This window comes from Marmota flaviventris, chromosome 10 (assembly GCF_047511675.1).
Source record: "Marmota flaviventris isolate mMarFla1 chromosome 10, mMarFla1.hap1, whole genome shotgun sequence".
In the NCBI taxonomy this organism is placed as follows: Eukaryota; Metazoa; Chordata; class Mammalia; order Rodentia; family Sciuridae; genus Marmota; species Marmota flaviventris.
The window spans coordinates 32,254,572-32,276,238 of record NC_092507.1 but is presented as its reverse complement, the minus strand read 5'-3'; the positions used below and the strand labels follow the sequence as shown (position 1 = coordinate 32,276,238).

General features: G+C 41.6%; 1 protein-coding gene across 2 annotated transcripts in view; it reads right to left on the bottom strand.

Annotated features, from left to right (window-relative positions):
- Positions 1-12,704, bottom strand: part of Rimkla (ribosomal modification protein rimK like family member A) — a 33,405-nt gene extending 20,701 nt beyond the window's left edge. For both annotated transcript variants that reach the window (XR_011709016.1, XM_027936944.2), the window contains exon 1: positions 12,542-12,704. Coding sequence is in view for 1 of the 2 variants with exons in the window: in XM_027936944.2 (XP_027792745.1) it covers positions 12,542-12,704 (163 nt within the window). In the remaining variant the exon portion in view is untranslated. The remainder of the gene's footprint in view (positions 1-12,541) is intronic.
- Between the last annotated feature and the right edge of the window lie 8,963 nt (positions 12,705-21,667).

Genomic DNA, 21,667 nt, shown 5'->3' with positions numbered 1-21,667 from the left:
TTCATCTTAATAAGTCTATCTGGCTGGAACATTCTGCAACTATTTAAATGATTTTTATGAATATACTGTTATTTGTCAAATGTGTAAGTATCAATGTTTAGTGGAAAACAGGATACAAAATTATAAATATTGCATTCCAATCTCAACTATATAAACAGATACAAATTGAAAAAGGCTAGGAGGAAATATACCAACATTTTAACAGTGGATAATGGAACTACAGATAACTTCTTTTTTATGTTTTATATTTATTTGTATTTTCCAGAATTCTCCAAGTGCATATTACCTTTATAACAAAAAGAATTTTAAAAAAATCAGTCTACTAAAAATCAATTTAATTCAGTATTTAACAGATATCAAACTCAATATTCAGTATTAAATAATATTAATTGAAATATATGACAATACATACAGTGAAAAGACCTGAAGCTGTATTACACTGGGTTAATTGGGAGCATTGGCTTGACGTGAAGACTCAGAAGAAACTGAGCAGTCTTCAAGTTATTGAAGGAGTTCTATGCAAAAAAATTTATGGCTTATCTTCAAAGACTCCAAGACATAGAGCTAGCCATAAAAGCAGTATTTTGTCTGGGTATTCTTTGCTGAATCCAGCCTCTAGAACCATGCTTAGTGCATGGTAGACACAATTTCTCCATCAGGGATGAATACTAACAATACCAAAGCTCTAAGTTGAGAAAGAAGGGGGGGGGAGCACTAAGCACAAAAACAAAAACAAAAAAATAAACCCACAGAATACTAGGTGGATCTACCACACTTGTAGGAGATGTTTCACCAATTTAAAAAGGCAGGGTGCACAGGTGCAATTACTAAGCTAAATTGTTTTCAGTATTCCTGCTGATAGTATGAACCTAAGAAAGTAGAACATAATTCACAGGGATAAAAAGCCTCCAGGTTATCTTCACTTTGCCATCAAAAAGCAGTATCACTCATATGGGATGCTTTTATTGTACTTTGAAATATTCCTTTGCCACTTATAGCCCTGGGGAAAAATAATATGAAAGGAAGGAGGGAATGACCCTATGTGTTATCCTCAAAAATGGTAGAAGAAAGAGAAGTATCTGAGTTGATGGAAATGGCGAGTATATACAGAACACCCAGTACAGCATTACACAGTGAGATCGTATAGGCAAAAGTGCTTTGAAAACCATAAAATGCTATACATATGCAAGGCACTCCACTCAGCAAGGTAGGACAATTTATGGAGATTTTTTACCACCTAATGAGAAAAATGGCTTTGCAACAGAAAAGTGACCTATAAAAGCGGGAAGCAACAAAAAACATCTGGCTTTCAAATCCCAACGTGAAGCCACAGACAAACAAACTTCTAAGTGGGAAGAAAATAATTTAATCCATTTCTGGAAGTACCAACCACAAGTGCACAGAGACAGCTCAGCCTCAACAAGCAGATTCACATATACCTAGGAAGTCTTACCAGGACTTCATCTCTCTTCTCCAAAGGTATATCTTTGGGCCTGGCTCATTCCAACTGAAGCCTTTAATAAATGAAGAATGGAATGGGTTAAAGTGGAGCCGAAAAGGCTCCACCAAGCAGTTAGACAGGTCTGGTGTCTGACTCTGTGCTGCTGTCCAGCCCTGTGCAGAGGGCTTTAGGGTGCGTCTGCAAAACTAATCACGCCGGCCCTCCATATCCATGGTTCCACATGTGCGGATCCAACCAACTGTGGATAGAAAGTACTCAAAAAAAATTAATATGCACCTCTACTGAACATGCACAAATGTATATCTTGTCATTATTTCCTAAACAATACAGTATAACAACTAGTAATAGGGCTGGTGAGGAGCTCAATGGTGGAGCACTTGCCAAGCATGGGCAAGGCCCTGGGATCGACTGCAGCATGACAGGGCAGGGGGTGGGGGGGAACCACAACTGTTTATATAGCATTTACATTGTATTGGGTACCATAAGTAATCTGGAGATGATTTCATGTATACAGAAGTCTGTGTGTAGGTTATATGTAAATACTATATTATTTTATATAAAGGACTTGAACATCCTCAGATATTGGTGTGGGGTGGGGGGAGTCCTGGGACAATCCCCTATTGATACTAAGTGATGACTCTATCTTAATCCACTGGCACGGTTCTGACATTCTCGCTCTGGGCAACATTGCTTGACCCCTCATCATTCCCCTTGCCTTCTCCATCTCATTTCTAGAGTGTGACTTCTGGCAGACAAAAGGCTGCCCCTCATAATGGCTTCAGTGGGAGAAGCAGCTTCAACACCATGGCCAAGAACAATCTGGATTTAAAGCTGGCCCCTTAGTAAATGTGTCTGAATTCTGAGACCTTTAACCATGTAAGTAATCTCTGCTCTCTCTCATTAACATCTCCTATTCAGGAAAGGACCTGATAAGCTTAATGCAGAATAAAGCTTACTTAACCTGTCACCTTTCCCAGAATCTTTAACATTCCCACAGCAATCTACAGGCTTCAAGACAAAGAAATGAGAAGCTGATGCAGGACATGAGGAGGACAGGGCTCTGTTTAGCTGCAGTGAATGGAAGGAAAGCCCTGAACAGAGAGCAGTTCTTGTCCTCAAACAAGGGATTTTCCATGATTGGGCATCACTTTAACTTAGGGAGGTAGGAAAGGAGATGCACTGCTTCTGGGATACATGAGGTCCCCTAGATTTCCAGACTGGGTTTGTGACTTACTACGCTTAATCTCACATTACTTAAAACAAAACAAAACAAAGACTAAACCGAAATGACCACTCAGTCCTAAACAGGTTAAAAAACAAAAAAGACAGTAGTGAACAATAATAATGATGATGATGATGATGTTAAATTTAAAAAATAAATCAGACCCCAAACTAGTTAGTACAGTGACCAAAAGTCAACCTAGTCTAAGTCAACCTTTTGAAACCAAAACAACGTTTTCTCCAGCTTACTTCTAAAAAGAATAATCTACTTTCGTGCGTGATTGGGTCCTGATTTCTTTTTAAACTCTCCTTTCATTTGGAAATATTTTAATATATTAAAAACAAGATAGAAAACTAGGGTAACCCTCCCAAAGAACTGAATCTGTTTTTTGTAACCTATATATTGAGATAAATTAAATTCTACAAAACTAGACTTATGCATTTGTATGTGTAATAGCCAAAATAAAAAAAGCACTTCATAACGAAGAGAAATAGTATTACTGTGAAATAAGCAAATCATTTTTCGAAAGTAGTGCCCTAAAATTTAAAAGCTATTCTCAATCATTCATACCCATAGAGGGAGTAGAAGCATGGGTAATAAAAGGTGCTATAATTCAGATCCGAATTCACCTAGCATTTTTATTGAGCATCTGTTGTGTTGAAGGTGCTTTGCCAAGAACTTTAACATATATCATATCATTTAAAGAAAGGCATCTTATAACACTGATCATTGGAACAGATTTGACTATAAATATCTTGGCCTTTACATAGAACTGATACATAACGGGTCACCACCCTCCCACCCTGTGCACACGCATCACTTGTGTGTGCACACACACGACATCCTTGGCAGCACAAAAGAAAGCTTCAACACTAAACTGGTTTCTAACATGCTACAAAAAAATCTTCATGTACAGCTGGGTGCAGTGGTGCACACCTATAATCCCAGGAGGCTGAGGCAGGAGGATCAAGAGTTCAAAGCCAGCCTCAGCAATGGCAAGGCACTCAGCAACTCAGTGAGACCTTGTCTCTAAATAAAATACAAAATAAGGCTGGGGATGTGGCTCAGTGGTTGAGTGCCCCCCTGAGCTCAGTCCCAGTCTCCCCCCAAAAGAACTTCATGTATAAAGCAAACAGCAGAAATAGGGAAGCAGTGGGACCCTGCAGCACCAGAGCAAAGGCCCTCACTCACGGTACCTCTTAGGACCTTCTATTTTAGCAGGACTGTGAATCAGTGGTTGGCAGCTCTGAAATGTGTCAGAAATCAACAACACCACTACGGAGGCTAACCCATGTAGCACCTTGGATTTTCTTGCTTGTCCTGAGGAAGCTGTATCATCCAAACATGACCTGGCTCCTGTCATTCTCCAGCTTTCCCCTTATTTTTTCCTGTTCCATCCAAAGCATTTCTCATAAGAAAGTTATTTTTAATTCCCGAGTACATGCTGTCACCACCGCTCCTTTGCTTTTAAAAAGTTCTTGGTGCAGATGCCCAAAGAAATTTTACCTCCACCTCGCTAAAACCCACAGTTTGTTATGTGGCCACTTTCACTTTCCACCAAGGGCTATTTTGAGGTCATTTAATTCAACTCACCCTTTATGGAACTGTTGGTGTGAGTCAGACACACTATTAAGCAGGAATACAAAGATGAACCAGGTGGTCTCTGCCAACCAGGAGCTTAGTCTCCTTATGGAGAAAGATAGAGACATGACTTTGTCATTCATTCACTCATTCAACAAGTTTATTGTTTTATGAATTCATTCAGCAAATATTTATTGAGTGCCTACTTTGGGCCAATCCCACAGCTAGTTCGGGTTTTCCCAGAAGCACACCCCGAGACCATGATTTAAGTGCAAGTAGCCTATTTGAGTGAGAATTTGAAGAAACACTGGTGGGGGAGAGAATGTGGCAAACTAAGGTTATTGTATTTTGAGTTACCACCTACTGGAGCTGAGGCCTGCTGAGGATTGGTACACACATCTCAGTTATTCCAACTGGGGAGCCAGGGAGCAAACGATTTAGAACTTTGGACACCAACTCGCCCTTTGGTTGAAACCTGTCTGAGAGCATGGCTTTAATTCCCCGACCCTTGGGCTTGCCATGCATATGTGGGCAGAGTGGGCTCCTGTGACCCACAGTAGCCATCAGAGAGAGGTGCAGAAGTCAGTGGCTGAAAGTGGGGGCCCAGTACAGTCAATGGTAAGGGCCAAAAGGAACGGGCAGGCAACTGATAGCTAATGAATAGGTACCATCTAAAGGACATGGGGGAAAAAGGGGTGTGAGGGAAACCATATCCCTGGAATTCAAGAAGAAAGACAACACACAACTGTTATTAATGCCTTTAATGCCCTGGACAGAGCACATAGGTATAGAGTTGTCAGGCCACGTATGGTGGTGCATGACTGTAATCCCAGCAATTCAGGAGGCTGAAGTAGGAGGATCACAATTTGAGGTCAGCCTCAGCAATTTAGGAAGAGGTTCAGCAACTTAGCAAGATCCTGTCCCAAAATAAAAAATAAAAAGGGGCTTGGGACATAGCTCAGTGGTAAAGCAGCATCCCTGGGTCCAATCCCTAGTACCAAAAAAAGAAAAAAAAAAAAAAAGAGTCAATATGCTAAGTTCTCTAATGGGCCTATAGATTCTTATATCTCAGCAAAGGAGAGGGAAACACTCAGGGTGATTATCTCTGCCTGAGGGAAACATTCAAGGAAAGTTTCAGAAAGGAGATAGACTTGGACAGGCATTCCAAGAAGTCAAGGTGACATGAGATGAAAGGCTATTATGGCAAATGAATAGAGTCCTGGCGTTCACATCAGAGCTCTGATTCCATACTGTGCAGGCATGTAGCTTGACAAAACTCAAAAGTCTATCTGGGTCTTGGTTTTATTTTTGTGAATAGAAGGGTCCCAGAGCTTTGTAAACCCTCTTGCCTCCCTTCTCCTACCGCTGCAGCTACCCCTACCACCACTACCACCGCCACCACCACCACCACCACCTCACTGACATATTCTTTTTTGCAATCACAAAGGCAAGTCTCCTCAAGTTCTTCATTCCTGTTCACATCAACCACCCAAGATGCCAGTCTTCAAAGCATGTCATTTCCATTACTTCACTAAAACTGCCCTTATTAGAGCTGCTAAAATAACATTGTAAAATCAATTCTCATTCCTCATTTTACTTGACCTGACAGCAACACTTGACACCATCTGAGCATTATCTTCCTTCTGGAGCTACTTTCTCTACTTGGCTTCCAGGACACCCTAGACTCCTGGGTTTCTTTACTCCTTTTATTCAGCCTCCTCCCCCTGACAAGACAGGAATGCTCCAGAGCCCTACCTTGGACCCCTCTCTTCTCCATCTATGTGCACACCTTTTAAAGATGCACCTCCTTTCCTATCTCCAAGCCCAGCCTTTCCCTGGATCCCAATATCTACCATCAACTGCCTACTTGGCATTTCTACCGGGAGGTTTAATGGGCATCTCAGACTAGGTTCTGACACATATCATCGCCCAAAACTACCTCTCTCTCCGTTCCCATATGAGTAAATAGCAAATTTTATTCTTTTACCTAATCAGTTCCAAAAAACTTTGGAGTCCTCCTTGACTGGTCCCTCCTGGACACCCAAATCTGATCCAACCGGCAAATCCTGACTACTTTGTCTTTCAAATATGCCCCAGACCCAGTCACTTTTCACCACCTCCCCTGAAATCACCCTAGTCCAACCACCATCTCTCGCCTGAATTGTAGCAATAACCTCCTAAGGGATCACCTTGCTCCTGTCTTTGCTCCCACCAGTCTATTCTCAACTGTTTCCAGAATAACCCTGTGAGCCTAAGTCACTGGATCCCAGGCTCATCCACACAGAATGCCTTCAGTCCCCACAAAGCCTTCCCTGCTTGTCTCCCACCTGCCTCTGACAACCTCCTCACATTCGCCCCCATGCTCACCCTGCTCTGCCACACTGGCCTCCTTGCTATCCCGCTTGTCTGGCCTCCTCTGCTGTCACATATCTAAATGGCCTGCTTCCTCGCCTCCTTCAGGTCTTTACAGGGATATCCTCTATGGATGAGGACAGCTCTAGCCACCCTGGGATGGCAAACCCTCCTTCACCTCCAGAAACATTCTGTCCTCCTTCTTGCTTTTTCAACCAATATACTAGTTATTTTACCTACCTTATTTATATTCTATCTTACCCATCTAGAATGTAATCTCCTTGAGAGGCAGAGGCTCTGGCTGTTTTACTCTGGTACTTAGAATGGTGGGCATTCAACAGATATTTGTTGACAGAATAAACTAACAAATGAATGAAATCATAACAGTGAAGGTGAAGACCATATCTATTTTTACTCTCTGCTACCTCAGTACCTGGCAGAATGGATGCTCAATAAACATTGTTGAATGGAATGAATGAATAGGACTGTTGTGAACATTAAGACATATGTTAACATATTAATAATAATGGAGTTACAGGCGTAAAGAACCATTATGCTTGTTTGTTCCTTAACACAAAGTATTTTAAATTTATCACTTTTTCATAGTTTGAGTAACTTTTTTTTAATGTGACAGCACTTTTCTCCAGCTGCTTAGAAACTTTTTTATTTTTTAATTTTTTGTAGTTATAGATGGACAGAATGCCTTTATTTTATATGTCAATTTGTATGTGGTGCTGAGGATTGAACCCAGTGCCTCACGCATGCTAGGCAAGTGCTTTGCCACTGAGGTACAGCCCCAGCCCGACTTGAGTAACTTTTTAATAGTGGAAGATTAAACAGAAATAGACCAAGAATTTCAGATCATGTTGTAGGTTTATATTAAAACAACAGAAACCCCTAGTAAGGTGCATTCTCTCAGGCAATGGGCAAGGTGACCAGGGAAGTGGCTGGAGTAAGAGGGGCTAGCACTATGTGTCCTTGGACTCCCTGCAAGTAAGGGGAGTGAGAGGAACTGTGGACGGTTGAGGATGACTCAGACATCTCTCAGTGACAGCTGGACTCCCTCCACCAGGCAAACCTAACAAATTTGGTCAAAGTGTTATGGCAGCAGCAACAGATGGTTGGGAAATTTATGAGTAAGGCTTTGGTATCTATGAAGGATCCCAATTCACTAGTTCTAGAACTTTTCCCAACAGTTCATGAGGTGGCTCTAAAAATGACTGTTAAAAACATAAACTAAACTTTCCACTCATTCTTAGTCCTTGGGGTCAGCCTACAGATATGAGGACCCATGGGGCAAAGCATATCCATGTGACACATCAATTTGGAAGCATTATACAATAAATGCTTCTACCCATTCTTTGACTTTTCTTTCCAATAGTGCTGCACAGTGTGTCCCTGAGATTACAAGGTATCAGTCACAGGCCTTTAGCAGAAGGCCTTTAGCAGAAGATCAAGCTCTCTGCACAAAAGTCAGCTTAGCGCCCTTTCCTGCTAGTGTCTTTTTGCACCGTGATGGGGTGATGGGGATCCATGCTTTCTGTGGGGACTTTGGTTGTCCTTTGGCAGGCTGGGGTACACCACTGCCTCTTTCAAATTTACTTAATATTCCCCTCCCTCAACTCTTTTAAATGTTAGCTGATTACTCTAAGGATTCAAGAACACCTTAATTTAAGGAACCTGATTTATAAATTATCATATGGGGTTGGAAATATAGCTCAATGGTGGAGCACTATCCTAATGTATGAAAAGCCCCAGGTCAGAATCCCCCACATACCCCCCAAAAGGGATGTGGCCACCAAGGTTTTAGCTCTGAAAGTAACAGAAGGAATGCTGAATCATTCTGCTAAGAGACAAACTGTAACACAACCTCATTTCCCAGGTCGGATTGATTTTATGTGTTTTGGTTTCTGTCCCTGAGTTAGTGGCTAGTTTCTTGAGCCAGTTAATGATTCAAATGGGTAGATGGTCAAAAAAAACTTAACGTCACTAGTGAATCTGTCCTTTATGATGGCTCATCACAGAAACATTTACACATTCAATCATGATCTCCCAAACACAGAAGCTAATTATAACAAAAGTCTCATGTACTTCAAATTAGCCTTTAAGGCACTTTACTCAGTCATCCTACAAGCAGGAACAGCAGGCCTACTATGTACCAGTTAGAGAGTATACAGTTGAGGAAATCCCAGTTATTCAGGGGGAGAAGGGATAGAAACCTTGTAAATAGAAGCATTACATTGAAAAGGTGAGTGTAACTTTTAAAGGTATGGAAATGTTATTTGGCAGCACATGGAAGAGAGTGACTACTTGCAGACATGGTAGGGAGTTCAAGAAAGACTTGTATACAGAGATGAGTGACTTGTGCCAGATTTAAGGGATGAATAATAATTCATCATGTGGAGGGGGCAAGATGAACAACTCAGAGGATTTTTAGTGCAAGGCCAGGAATCACAGAGTGATATGTTGAAGTCACTGTAAGCCCAAGTAGAGCAGAAGGGATGACACACACACAATGTTTAGACTAGAATTACTAAGTATTGGTTCTAATTCCCAGCCACTATTATGTGTCAGTGACCCACATTGGCATCTATAAGAATTAATATGTAAATTAAAAAAACCTAGACCTATGCCTTACACAAAGCACTATAAATAGATAGATAGATAGCCATGGCTATTAATAATAGTAATAATAATAATATGATGTGCACTTTGTCACGTTCATCACCTTATGCTTAGGGTTGAGAATAATTAATAAATATTTGGTGAATGAATAAATGAAGAACTGTGGCTTCTAAAAAAGAAATGGGAGATAGCTGTGATTTTCATAATGCTACACCCAACAGAAGTGAAAGGAGGATGTTTTCTATAGGATTGCTTGAGTCACCTAAAGATCATTCCCCGTGCCCCAGTCACCTCCCCAACCATCTTTTTTGGGAAGGGTAGATTACTACATTAAGAAAAATAAGCATGAAACCTTGCATTTGTATAGCATTTTCTGTTTATATGTATAATATTATTTAAAATAATTGCAACCTTTAAATTCAAAACTTTGAATCTCTTATCTGAATCCTACTTCCAGATACAACCTGAAATTCAAGTTCTTGGATTTGGTCTCCCATTAGCCTCTAGAGAGGAAAGCTCACAAATGAATTTAAGCAATTCATTGAGGCACTGACCACCCATATGTTCCCCAAACCAACTTCTTTATTATCTACCTACCCTAATCTAAAGAAGAAAAGGAAGAAGTAATGGCACAAAGACTTTGAAAGGTGGTACCTTAATTTCCTAAATTACAAAATTTCTTGCAAAGTCAGTGTCTAGTGAGAAAAATTTGAATTTAATTCAGCTCAATTCCACATCTACTGAGAAAGATACCATAAGTTGTGGGTATCTAAAGCATAATTATCTGTATAAATGGGCTGGGATTTAGGATATCAAGTTTTTTGGGGGGATTCCAGAGATTGTTTTACAGTGTTGGAAATTGAACCCAGGGCTATACTCCAAGACCCAGATATTAAGTTGTTTTAACTGTGGATGTGCTAGCTAGCTAGATAGTATTGAGGAAGTCACTATATCTATTTGAGCCCTAAGTTCTTTGTAAAATGAAGGAGTTAAAATGGATGATCTTCAAGTCCTTCTCAGCTCTCATATTCTATAATTCTCAAAAGGGAAATAGCATCACTATCATTATAACTGTATATCTTTATATTTCAAGTAAGTGAATTCTGAAGTATTTTTCAGGGGAATAACTGGCTCAGCAAATTGCTGAGGGTTTTCTACAGTTTGACTATAGAAGAAGCTGGGAAATAGAACTCACATCTTTATTCATCCAAAAATTGAGTGCCTACTACATACAAAGCATCATTCAAGTCACTATCATAGCCCTGAACAAAGCAAACAAGATGGCTCTTCTCATAGAACTCACTTTCTTGTGCTTGAATTAACCTATTCCCACAGCCAATAAATCTTTTTACAGCTAAGAACAGCAGAAATGGTGATCTAATAGGCTTGTTTTATGTGCTGTGATTTGTATGTAGCCATTTCTGAATTATCAAGAAATGAAAACTGCATCAAAAATTACTTACCTTCAATTTCTCCATCACCAGGCAAATAGCCATGTAGGGTTTCTAGTAGTTAAAAATAAGTAACTCCTGGTTTGTGAACTGACTGGAATACATCCACACATGAATTCCATTAAATTTTAAGACACTAGACAAAGGGTGTAAATGTTTTCTATAGGATGAGCGTTTAATTTTCTCTTGTGTTAGGACTGATTCTTAAAAATGGGGTTTTTTCAATACAGAGAGCATTTTCCTACTTGTTCACAGAATTCATGATGGGTCTACAAAATGAACATGATGTGAAATTCTGGTTTCTGTAGCTCAAAAAAGACATCTTCATAAACTATAAAATAAATAAAGAAATAAGCAAGAAGCAAACTCACAGGGGCATGGGGAATATTAGGTGTGTGTGTGTTTTCACTATCTAACTTAGATCAGCAAAATACAACAGATTATCCTATTTAAATATGGTATTAAAACATGGAATTTTCAAGCTGTGGAAACCTCAACCCTAAGTTTCATAAATGAGAAGCTTGAGATTTAAAGACAAAGTGACTTACCCAAAACAAAGACAAGATACAGAGCTGTATTGAGAATCCAGGTCTGCAGACTCCCTATTCAGGAGTTTATTTCTACATTAACTAATTGTGAGTTTTAGCAAATCGAAGCTAGAGAGAGGAAACCCTTTACATTACATTGGAAAGACATCTCTTTAAACATAAGGCACCTAATGTTTGTAGTGTATTTCTTCAACAGGACATACAATCTAATATTACATATGGAGGGTTAGGTAAACTATGGATGAAGACCTACAACTGATATATTCCACTTAGAGACTGGTCATACTCAAAATCTCACTTGTAAGTATCCTGTTCAGAATTTGGAATCCCTTTCCTTGCCAAAGAAAAGAAACAAGTTATGTGCCTGTTTAACCCCATAGAATAATATGAACAGTATCCCAAGAAGCACCCTGAACTAGAATCAAGCCCCTTTGAGTCCTGGACCCTCTTAAATAGCTGGACACCTCTGGTGGAGCAAAGGAGACAATCAGCAAGTCAGTGGGTATGAGGTTCCTAAGCCACAAATTCCTAAAGCAGAAAGGCCTTGTAGTTAATTAAGAATATCTGAAAACATACTTAACCTTTTGAGGTCAGGGTCAGAGATGACAACCACATCTTACCCCCCAAAAAAGTCTCTGGGACACAGCAGTGGAGTGATTGAATCATGTGTACCTGAAATCACGGCTTTTCTGGAATAAGAATTCAACACTTTTAGGGAGGAGGTTGAGTTAAAAAAAAAAAAAAAACGCATCAAAAGTCTCCTCTCCCACTTTACACTTCAGAGGTGACTCCAATCTTCCTTGGGTTTTCCCCATATATAGGTTCCCGGTTTGGGTATAATTCTCTATGTAGGGCATTAATGATGTATACACACCGCTGGAAAAGTTTCGAAACATCCATCATAACAGGAATTTTGCAAATTTAGTTTAGCTTCTAAAATATCAGTCTAAACTGACAGAGTATGGATGAAAGAGTAATTTGCAAATTTGGGGTTTGCAGCTTGATTTTTCTCGGACACCAGGGTCGCTGCAGGTGAATTTGGGTTCCTCACAAAACAAAGTCCCCTAAGTAAATTAAATCACCTTCTCAAATCTTGGCCTCAGGGCAGATGGTAGTGGTTAAAAGAGGTTATGAAGGTGAGGGGCTTTCTCTAACACAAGGGGTCTCGCCCGAGAGAGCGGCTGGTTTGCAGGGCCGGAAGGAGACTTGGCTGCGGGAGGCCCAGGAAAGCGCGCCCACCCGGACGGCCCTCAGAGACCCCGGCGCGCCTCCCAGCTCTCCCAGGTCCCGCCTCGCTCACCGAGGTGGCCGCCGATGACGGTGACGGCGATCTGGTCCATGAACACCGCCCGGAAGCGCACGTCCTGCTCGGAGCAGCGCTGCCGGAGGGCGCGCAGGATCTGCACCTGCGGGTATTCCTCGCGGATGCGCCGGTCAGTCAGGAACCAGAGCTGGGAGCACATGGTGGCCAGGGCGGCGGCGCCCGGCGCGGCGCGGACCCCCTAGCGCCCTGACCCGCTCTCTTGGCAGGATTGGCGGCGGGCGTCCGGGGCCAGCGCACCGCGGCTCCACTCCCGCCAGTGCGCCAGGCGCCTCTGCAGCCCTGACCCAGCGAATCTGCCCGGCCACTCAGCGCCGCCGCCGGCCAGCCAGCCAATCAGCGCGCGGCGGTGGGCGCGGGCCGGCCGCGCGGCCAGCTGCAGAGGCTGCCCCGGCGGGCGGCGCCCGGGAGGGGCGGTGGGCCAGGGGCCTGCGGCGCCCGGAAAGCCGAGCCAGGCGGGGCTTGCGGCGGCCGTGAGCCCCGGAGTCGCCGGCGGGGACGGCCAGGTGGAAGGAGGGCATCCCTGGCCGGTGCGGGGACCCCCCCCCCGGTGGGCGTGGCGCTGCTGGCACGGGTTGGGCGGACAGAGCGGGAGGGGCCCGGGCGGCGGCCCAATGAAGCGAAGAGGCTGTCTGAGAGGATGAGCTTGCGGTGCGCAGTGGGTAGCAGATCCTCCCCAAAGGCGATCCCGAGCGCTTGGGCCGGGATACCGACGACTATCTGCAGAGCCCCGGGCAGGGCCTCGGGGATTTCCCAAAGGAGATTCCGGGGCCTGGCGAAGGTCACACAGCTAGGCCCCCCAGTTGGACCCTACCCTTAGAAGAGAGATTTCTCTTTCCAAATTCTGGCCTTTGGAAGCCAGTGGTGGGTGTGGGTGGGAGTTGAGTTTTAGCAACCTCCGGTTCAGATAATTTGAGATGCATTTGTCAGGATCTCAGATTTCCTACACAGAACACTCCTAGTTTGCACCAGCTCTGGGCCTTCACAACCTCAATGTCAGAAAAATAGATCTAAGACACCTTTTATTTAGAAGGACCACTTGCTTGTCTCTATTCCCTCTCATTCCCTGTCTCTTTTCTGGACAATTCAACTGAGTCATCTTTAAACATCGCCCTGGTCCTAGCCAGTTGCAAATCCTGCCTGCAAACAACAGTGTTTGAAGTGAGCTTTTCCTTTCTAAATAACTGTAGGACTGAAGTTAGCCCTCTTTGAAATTTTCATTTTCTCTTCAGCTCATTAAAATGTCTTTTCTTTTTTCTTTGTTTTTTTTTTGGGGGGGGGAGCTTAGAGAAGTAAGAGTACAATTATAGTTTCATAGTTTCAAGGTAGGACTAGCAGTGACAAGGACAACTAGAAATGGGATGTCTCAGGGAAGGCATAGGCTTCACTGTAAATGTTATGCAGGTTTATGCATTTGCCCATGAAAATGTGCCTTTGCAAAAGTTCGGTATGATGGAGTTTTAAAAATTAATTCCTTTTTAACCAAACTAAGAAGTAAATCCTTTTGTGTTGCCAAATACACCACCTCCACTCCAGTCCCTGAATATATTTTCTGAAAGTGAGTAACAGTAATGGAATGCCAATATGGATTAATAACTTTCAAAACTGCCTTCCAATCACAGATCCACTTGGACAGTAGTGGCTCTATCGTCTGCATTGGCCACTTGCTTGATGTTCCATAGTGTATATTTCCTATTCCCTGGTGGGGCGCGTGGGCGGGGGGAGGGGGCACTTCCTGCAGGACTTCTACAGATCACCCACAGGATTTTGTTGGGCCTCAGAAAATAATACCCCAAAGTATTGTGCTTTGTCATTTAAGTACTGAACTGAAGGAAAGCAGCCCTCAGAAGCAAGTCTTTTTCAGACTGTTTCCTTCCTTTCTCCTGTTCTTTCTCCCCCTAGTCAGGCCATAGAAACCAGAATTCAAAGTTGGGTCACAGAAACTAGAACTCTCCTTCCCCAAAGCCAGCTATAAAACCTAGAAATATTATTCTGATCTTCTTCCTCCATGGAGGAAAGGGTCATAAAGAAATTTTCTGATCTACCTTGTCTAATAGTAGGTCATATGAGCCTCATTCCAGAAAGGATCCTACCACATACCCAGAAGGAAGGAAGGCTACACAGAGGATCAAGAAGAATATGGCTAGGTCTTGCCGAGTTTCCCCAACTCAATCTACTAGCATTAGATCATACCTGTTGATGTAAAATGACAGTTTTGCTCTAAAGGAAATAATTATTTGTTTTGAGCTAAATATGAATGGCTATGGCCCAGAACATGGTTTCAAGTTCCTGAATGGCCTATTCCACTGAGGATGTGTTGAATGAACTTTCATAGTAACAGAACAAAGAAAGTCATAATACTTTGAATAAATACATTGGTGGGGGCACTAGGTAGGTGATTTACATCAGTATGGGAATATTTTCTATAGGTTTCAGATGCTCTCTTATAGGTTTCCTAGAGGCTAGAGGTCTGCTAAGCTTAGTGATACATTCATTCCAAGAATATCCTAATAATCACAAGGATGTTAGGTCAGATATATAGGTTGAAAGAAAATGGCTATAAAAGAGATGAAGATAGCCCAAGATAATTTTGGCTCTTCACCTTCAACATTCCATCTCTATTTTCTCTATTCCTTCTCTCATTCCCTGTCTCTTTTCTAGACAATTCAACTGAGTCATCTTTAAACATCACCCTGGTCCTAACTAGTTGCAATTCCTGCCTGCAAACAACAGTATTTGAAGTGAGTTTGTAGATGTGTCTTCTTCAGAGTTCCTACACGCCTTTTATACAGTGATGACTATTTGATGATCAAAACCATAGTTTGCTGGAACAATAGTTTACTACTAAAAGATGTATAAGAGTCAGTAAATTGGAGGGTTGCTTATTACCTATTTTCAAATCTATTTACACTAGAGAAGAATGTTTAAGTCATGTGCAATAGCTACCAAGGTCCACAAAAACCAGGCTAGAGGAGAGCAGTATCTAAGGTATTGCAAACACTACCTCACTTACCTTTGTTCCTCACCAGGCAGTTGCTACCACCTCTGTGATTCCCCTTTCTAGGACTGGTCATATGTAAGGATGTAGACTGGTAGCATACCCAGTGAGGAAATGACTATTTTTGTATGGGTGTCATGTTTTGTTATATCACCAAAATTCCTCAAGCACAGAGGTAGCTTTTCCAGGCATAGGATTATTTTTTAAGATAGATCATGCTATGGTTTGGATAAGTGTCCCCCCAAAGCCCATGTGTTAAGGGCTTGGTCATGGCCAGTCATACTATCAGGAGATGGTGGAACCTCTAATAGGTGAGACCTCGTGGAAGGAAGTTAGGTGGGTTATTGAGACTCCAGCCATTTCCTCTTTTTCTTTGCTTCCTGGTTGCTATGAGTTGAGCAGCTTCCTCTGCCTCATGCTTCCACACTGATGTACTATATCACCATAGGCCCCCAAACATGAACTTACCAACCAGGGACTGAAACCTCTAAAATCATGAGCCCAAACAAACCTTTTCTCCTTATAAGTTGATTGCCTCCGGTATTTTGCTATGATAATGCAAAACAGACCAACACATGTTATTTTATGTAATATTGCTCCATTGATTACTTTCAAATTCAAATTTAAATTTATTTTGCTGAGCTTCAGCAAAATAAAAGGATACCAATAGCATTCTGTCTCACCTCAATGTCCGTAAAGTTAAATTTGTTATTTTCCCCTTTATTCCAGATTAAACTGTCTTAAGCAATAAGGAAAATATATTCTCTCAAGTAGAAGAAAACTTGGGATAGGTCAGTTCTAAGGTTAGTTCATTTAACAGTTCAATAGTATTATTGAAGACCCATATTTTTAAAGGTGCCCTGAATGATGTGTTCTGTTATAGGTTACATGAATTTTTATAGTTACAGAACAAAGAAGGTAATAAAACAATACATTTAATAAATACATTGGTGGAGGTATTAGGTAGGTGGACTACAGAAAAGTAGGGAAATCTTTTTGTATAGGTTTCAGCTGTTATAGAATTCTTAGCTTTAAGATTGATGGAGGTTAGAGGCTTGCTAATCTTAACAATACATTCCTACAGGTTTACCTAATAGTCATGGGATTTTAGGTCAGACACAAAGGTTAAAAGCAAATAGTGGGCTGGAGTTGTAGCTCAGTGGAGAGCACTTGCCTAGCATGTGTAAGACACTGGGTTCAATTCTCAGCACCACATATAAATAAATAAATAAATAAATTTCTATCAACAACTAAAAAATATTTTAAAAAAACAGCAAATGACTATTTTTCTAAAGGTCCAAAGATAGCACATTGGCTCTTACCCTACATCATTCCATTTCTTTGCAGTCACAATGTTCTGCTCTACTAGGTCAAAGGGTCTAATCGACATGGCTTCTTTAAAGAACTTCAGCTTCACGCTAGCTAAGAGTAAAAAACTATCATAAATGAATTAAGTTAATTAGGATTGGCCCCCTGTGGCTAGGAATTATATTTCCCTCCCCAAGCCATGAAGAGGTGGATGATACCTGGGCAAAACTGGAGTTATCTTGGGAGAACAGACATTGTTGGGAAGACAAACAATGGTGTTTGATGCAGATAGCAATATGGTAAGTGTATCGGGATAAGCTAGGTTTAGCTATGGTAACAAGTGATCCCACGGTGGCTTATAATAACAAAATTTTATTTCTCAAAATATCATATATGTCCACTGCAAGACAGATTAACTATCCTCTGGTTGTCTTCATGCTGGGACCCAGGCTGATAGAGCAATCTATAACTGGAACAATGTTAGTATCTCATGGAAGAAGGAAAACAAATCATGGTGAGCTACATACTGACTCTTAATAATTTGGCCTGGAACTTATACATGTTAAATATGCTTACATTTTCTTCACCAGAATAGGTATACCTGGACAAACCTGATACCCATGGGGTAAGGAAATATTATCTTTCCCTGAAAAGGGCAGCAAAAATTTGCAAGAAATTGCAACCAACAATACAATTAGCTGCAATCAAAGACCGGAAAAAGCCAAATCCTGTTCTTCTAATCATCTTTCCTTTCCTTAGGATTCCCAAGGGAACTATGCACAAAAAAGAAATCGGAATGGGAACCAAAAAAATCATTTTATTCAAGCTCAGTTAGCACCCAGTAACCTCTAAAGCAGACTCCTGCCAAAAGTAATTCCCTGCTCCCCTTCTCCCCAGCAAATTTTGGGGCCTATACACTTAGGCATGCCTGCAGTGAGAAGAAGATGACCAGATGTACAAAGCAGACCACGTTTTGATTTGTTTTGGAGATAGGGGCCTCACTATTTTGCCCAGGCTGGCCTCAAGCTCCTGGGTTCAAAGTGATCCTTCCACCTCAGATACCTGCTTTGCTCATCTAAGTGTCTGTCAAATGGAGACTGGGCTGGATCTACACAGCAGGATATGGGAAATGACCTTTTAATACAAATCGACCACAACCACTAATAAAATGTGGACTAGTTCATGTCCTGGTACAATATTGTGATATAAAAAGATATATATATTTTAGTCTTTGTTCACAGCTCTTAGCTATATCTCCAAAAACTTGTAATTTCCTAAGTGATAGAAGCATCTTTGGTTATATTTGGCTTTGTCTCCACTCCTGAACAGCTGAAGGGAACATATTTTGTTATTTATTATAAGCTTCTTTCAATCACACCTGTGTTTATGTTAATGAGATGACTTTTGGAAAGCCCCCATAGGGGGCTGATTATAAGAGGTACAAACCATGTGATTACAGAGTCAGAACTTTCAGCCTCACCATCACCTCTGGAGAAGGGAGAGGGCTGAAAGTTGAGTTGATTACCAATGGCCAATGATACAATCAATCATGTATATTGAATGAAGCCTTCATAAAAATTCTAGTGGGCAGCATTCAGAGAGCTTCTGCCTGAATACAAGGTACTGGGAGGGTGGTGCTCCTGGAGAGGGCATAGATGTTTTATGTCCCTTCACCCCATACCTTGCCCTGTGTATTTCTTACCATTTGCTTGTTTCTGAATTTGATCCCTTATTAAAATTAGAAAATGTAAATCAAGTATTTCTCTGGTTTATTTTTTATTTTATTTTTAGATAGGGTCTCAGTAAGATACCCAGGCTGACCTTGAACTTGTTATTCTCCTGCCTCAGCCTCCTGAGTTGCTTGGAATACAGGCATGTGCCACTGTGCCTGGCTATTTCCCTGAGTTTTGTGATCTATTCTTGCAAATTATTGAACCTCTAGAGGATGTCATGGGAATATCCAATTTATAGCCAGGGAATAGAAAGTATAGGAGGCCCACATTTGTGATTGGCACCTGAAATAGAGACAATCTCGTAGGGCTGAGCCCTTAACTTGTGGGATCTGATTCTAACTCCAAGTAAAAATAGTTTCAGGATTGGATTTCACTGTAGGATACCCTGATGATGTCCCCCCGACCGACACACACACACACACACAAACATACATACAAAGGGATAATTGCATGTTGTAGAAGTGAGGTAAGATAGAATACATAGGAATAGGTAGAAAGGAGATGTGAGAGACATCATGAGAGTAGCCATGATTTAAAGTCCACTTTCATATGGATTAAAAGGCCAGTGAAAAGCTTGTGATCTTGATCACAAACAATACTATTAAATTAATTATTAGACCTTATCCACAGGTACACCAATGTGGTACTGTTTAAATTCACAAAGCATAATGCATCAAAAACAAGGAAGAAAAGACATGAACCCCACCCCAAAAAATCCCTGATAATGGTCAACGTGTCAGTAAATGACCCACATCCCACAATCACGGTAATAGTCAACATGCCCGGTTACCAACACAAAGGAGAATGACAAATACTCACTTAGATCATGTCCCTGTACAACTGATCTGACTTGTATAAGTATGCCTAGCTATGATACAGCTAGCACATTCCTCTCCAGCAGCCTCACCCCGTGCCATCACTCAGAGTGTGTATTTCTTTCTTTCTCTCAATACATTCAATCTGTGTCTCACTTTGACCTGTCCTTAAATTCCTTCATACAACAACATCAAGGACCCTCATGGTCTGAGTTGGGGTCCACCTTCCTTTCATGACCCTCCTCTTGGTGACGAAGAGATCCACACATTTGGTATTAGAAGTATTGTGTGAGTATAGAAAAAGAGATTTCCTCCCTTTTTACCTGGTCTCTGACCAATCAGGTTAATAACTTTGGGCTCAGGTTATAGCTCAGTGATAGAAGACTTACCTACCATGTGTGAGGCCCACAGTTAAATCTATAGCACTGTGTGTGTGCACATGCACGCACACACACACACACACACACACAGAGTCACTCCCTCCTTCTCCCTACTGAAGGTAACCAATAAGAGGACATGGCAGAGATGAGAATTCCTTCTCATTGAAATTGGCTAAGGTCTGGACACACCTGGACATAGGAAGAGCCTCCAGAATCTACTCAAGGGTGGTTTGAAGGTAGCTTTTCAACAATGGATATGGGCAGAAGAAGGGAACCCGTCCAGCTTTGATGGTGTGGACTCAAAATCTACCATGCATAACATGATAATTCCTCATGAAAAGAAACACGTGACCTATGAAAAGGCGTGATGACCATCCATGCCTGAACAAAAGGACCCCAAGTGTTCCCCATCATCATTCAATCAACATGCAATTTCTTCCCTCTCTCCCTTCCTATGAATTACCCCCCACCCAAAAAAAAAAAATTGGACAGGGGGGCCCAAGGCTCCGGGGCCCAAAACCACAAATATACGGAGCACTGGAGGAACCCAGCAACCCCATCAGGGTAGTGCCCAGGACACATTGTCCATCAGATCCCTCATCAGACAAACCAGAGGGAGTGCAGGGTTGGACATCTGCGCCTCTGCCAGATCAGTACTAACTCCAGAGATGGGAGTTCAAATCATTCCCACAGGAGTAAAAGGACCTCTTCCCAAAGGAACAGTAGGCTTATTATTGGGACGCAGCTCTTCTACTCTAAAAGGACTTATGATAAGTCCTGGGGTAATTGATCCCGATTATGAAGGTGAAATAAAAATTATAGCCAGTTCTCCAAAGGGTATATCAGTAATTTCACCAGGAGATAGAATAGCACAGTTACTAATAATACCCAGCCTACATGATAAATTTTCCAGTCATGCTGTAGAAAGAGTTTCCAAGGGATTAGGCTCCACAGGTGTAGATTGGGCTATGCTTTCTTTAAATTTAGATTCTCGCCCCATGCTAAAACTAAATATTCAAGGACATGAATTTAATGGGATACTGGATACAGGTGCAGACCTTAGCATCATCTCTCGTCAAGAATGGCCAAAACAATGACCATTACAACAAGCCACTCAAACGCTTCGAGGCCTAGGAGTGGTGACTAATCCCCATAGAAGTGTAATGGTATTAGATTGGAAGGATCCTGAAGGATGTGAAGGAACTATACAGCCATATGTATTGGATCATCTTCCCGTAAATTTATGAGGACGAGATGTCCTAGATCAATTAGGTTTGACATTAACAAATAACATCAATCAAAATGCACCCACTATTATAGCTAGACAAGGTTTTAGGAAAGGAAAAAGATTAGAAAAACAAGAACAAGGTATAGCAGCACCAATACAAATAGATCAAGGAACGGACAGACATGGGTTGGATTTTCAGAAAGGGCCACTGAGACAATAAAAATTACTTGGAAATCAGAAAGACCAGTATGGGTTCCTCAGTGGCCCCTGACTAAAGAAAAGATACAAGCAGCCCATGACCTGGTCAAACAACAATTAGCGGAAGGACATATACAACCTTCTGTATCTCCCCATAATACTCCCATTTTTGTCATCAAAAAGAAATCTGGTAAATGGAGATTATTGCAAGATTTAAGAGCCATTAACAATGAGATGGTTATTATGGGACCTGCTCAATCGGGGATTCCTCAATTGTCTGCTTTGCCAAAACTTTGTATGTTTTAGTTATAGATATTAAAGATTGTTTTTTTTCAATTCCAATTCATCCTGAGGATAGTCCACGTTTTGCATTTACTATCCCTGCACTGAATCATGAAGGTCCTGATCAGAGATATGAATGGAAAGTACTCCCTCAAGGGATGGC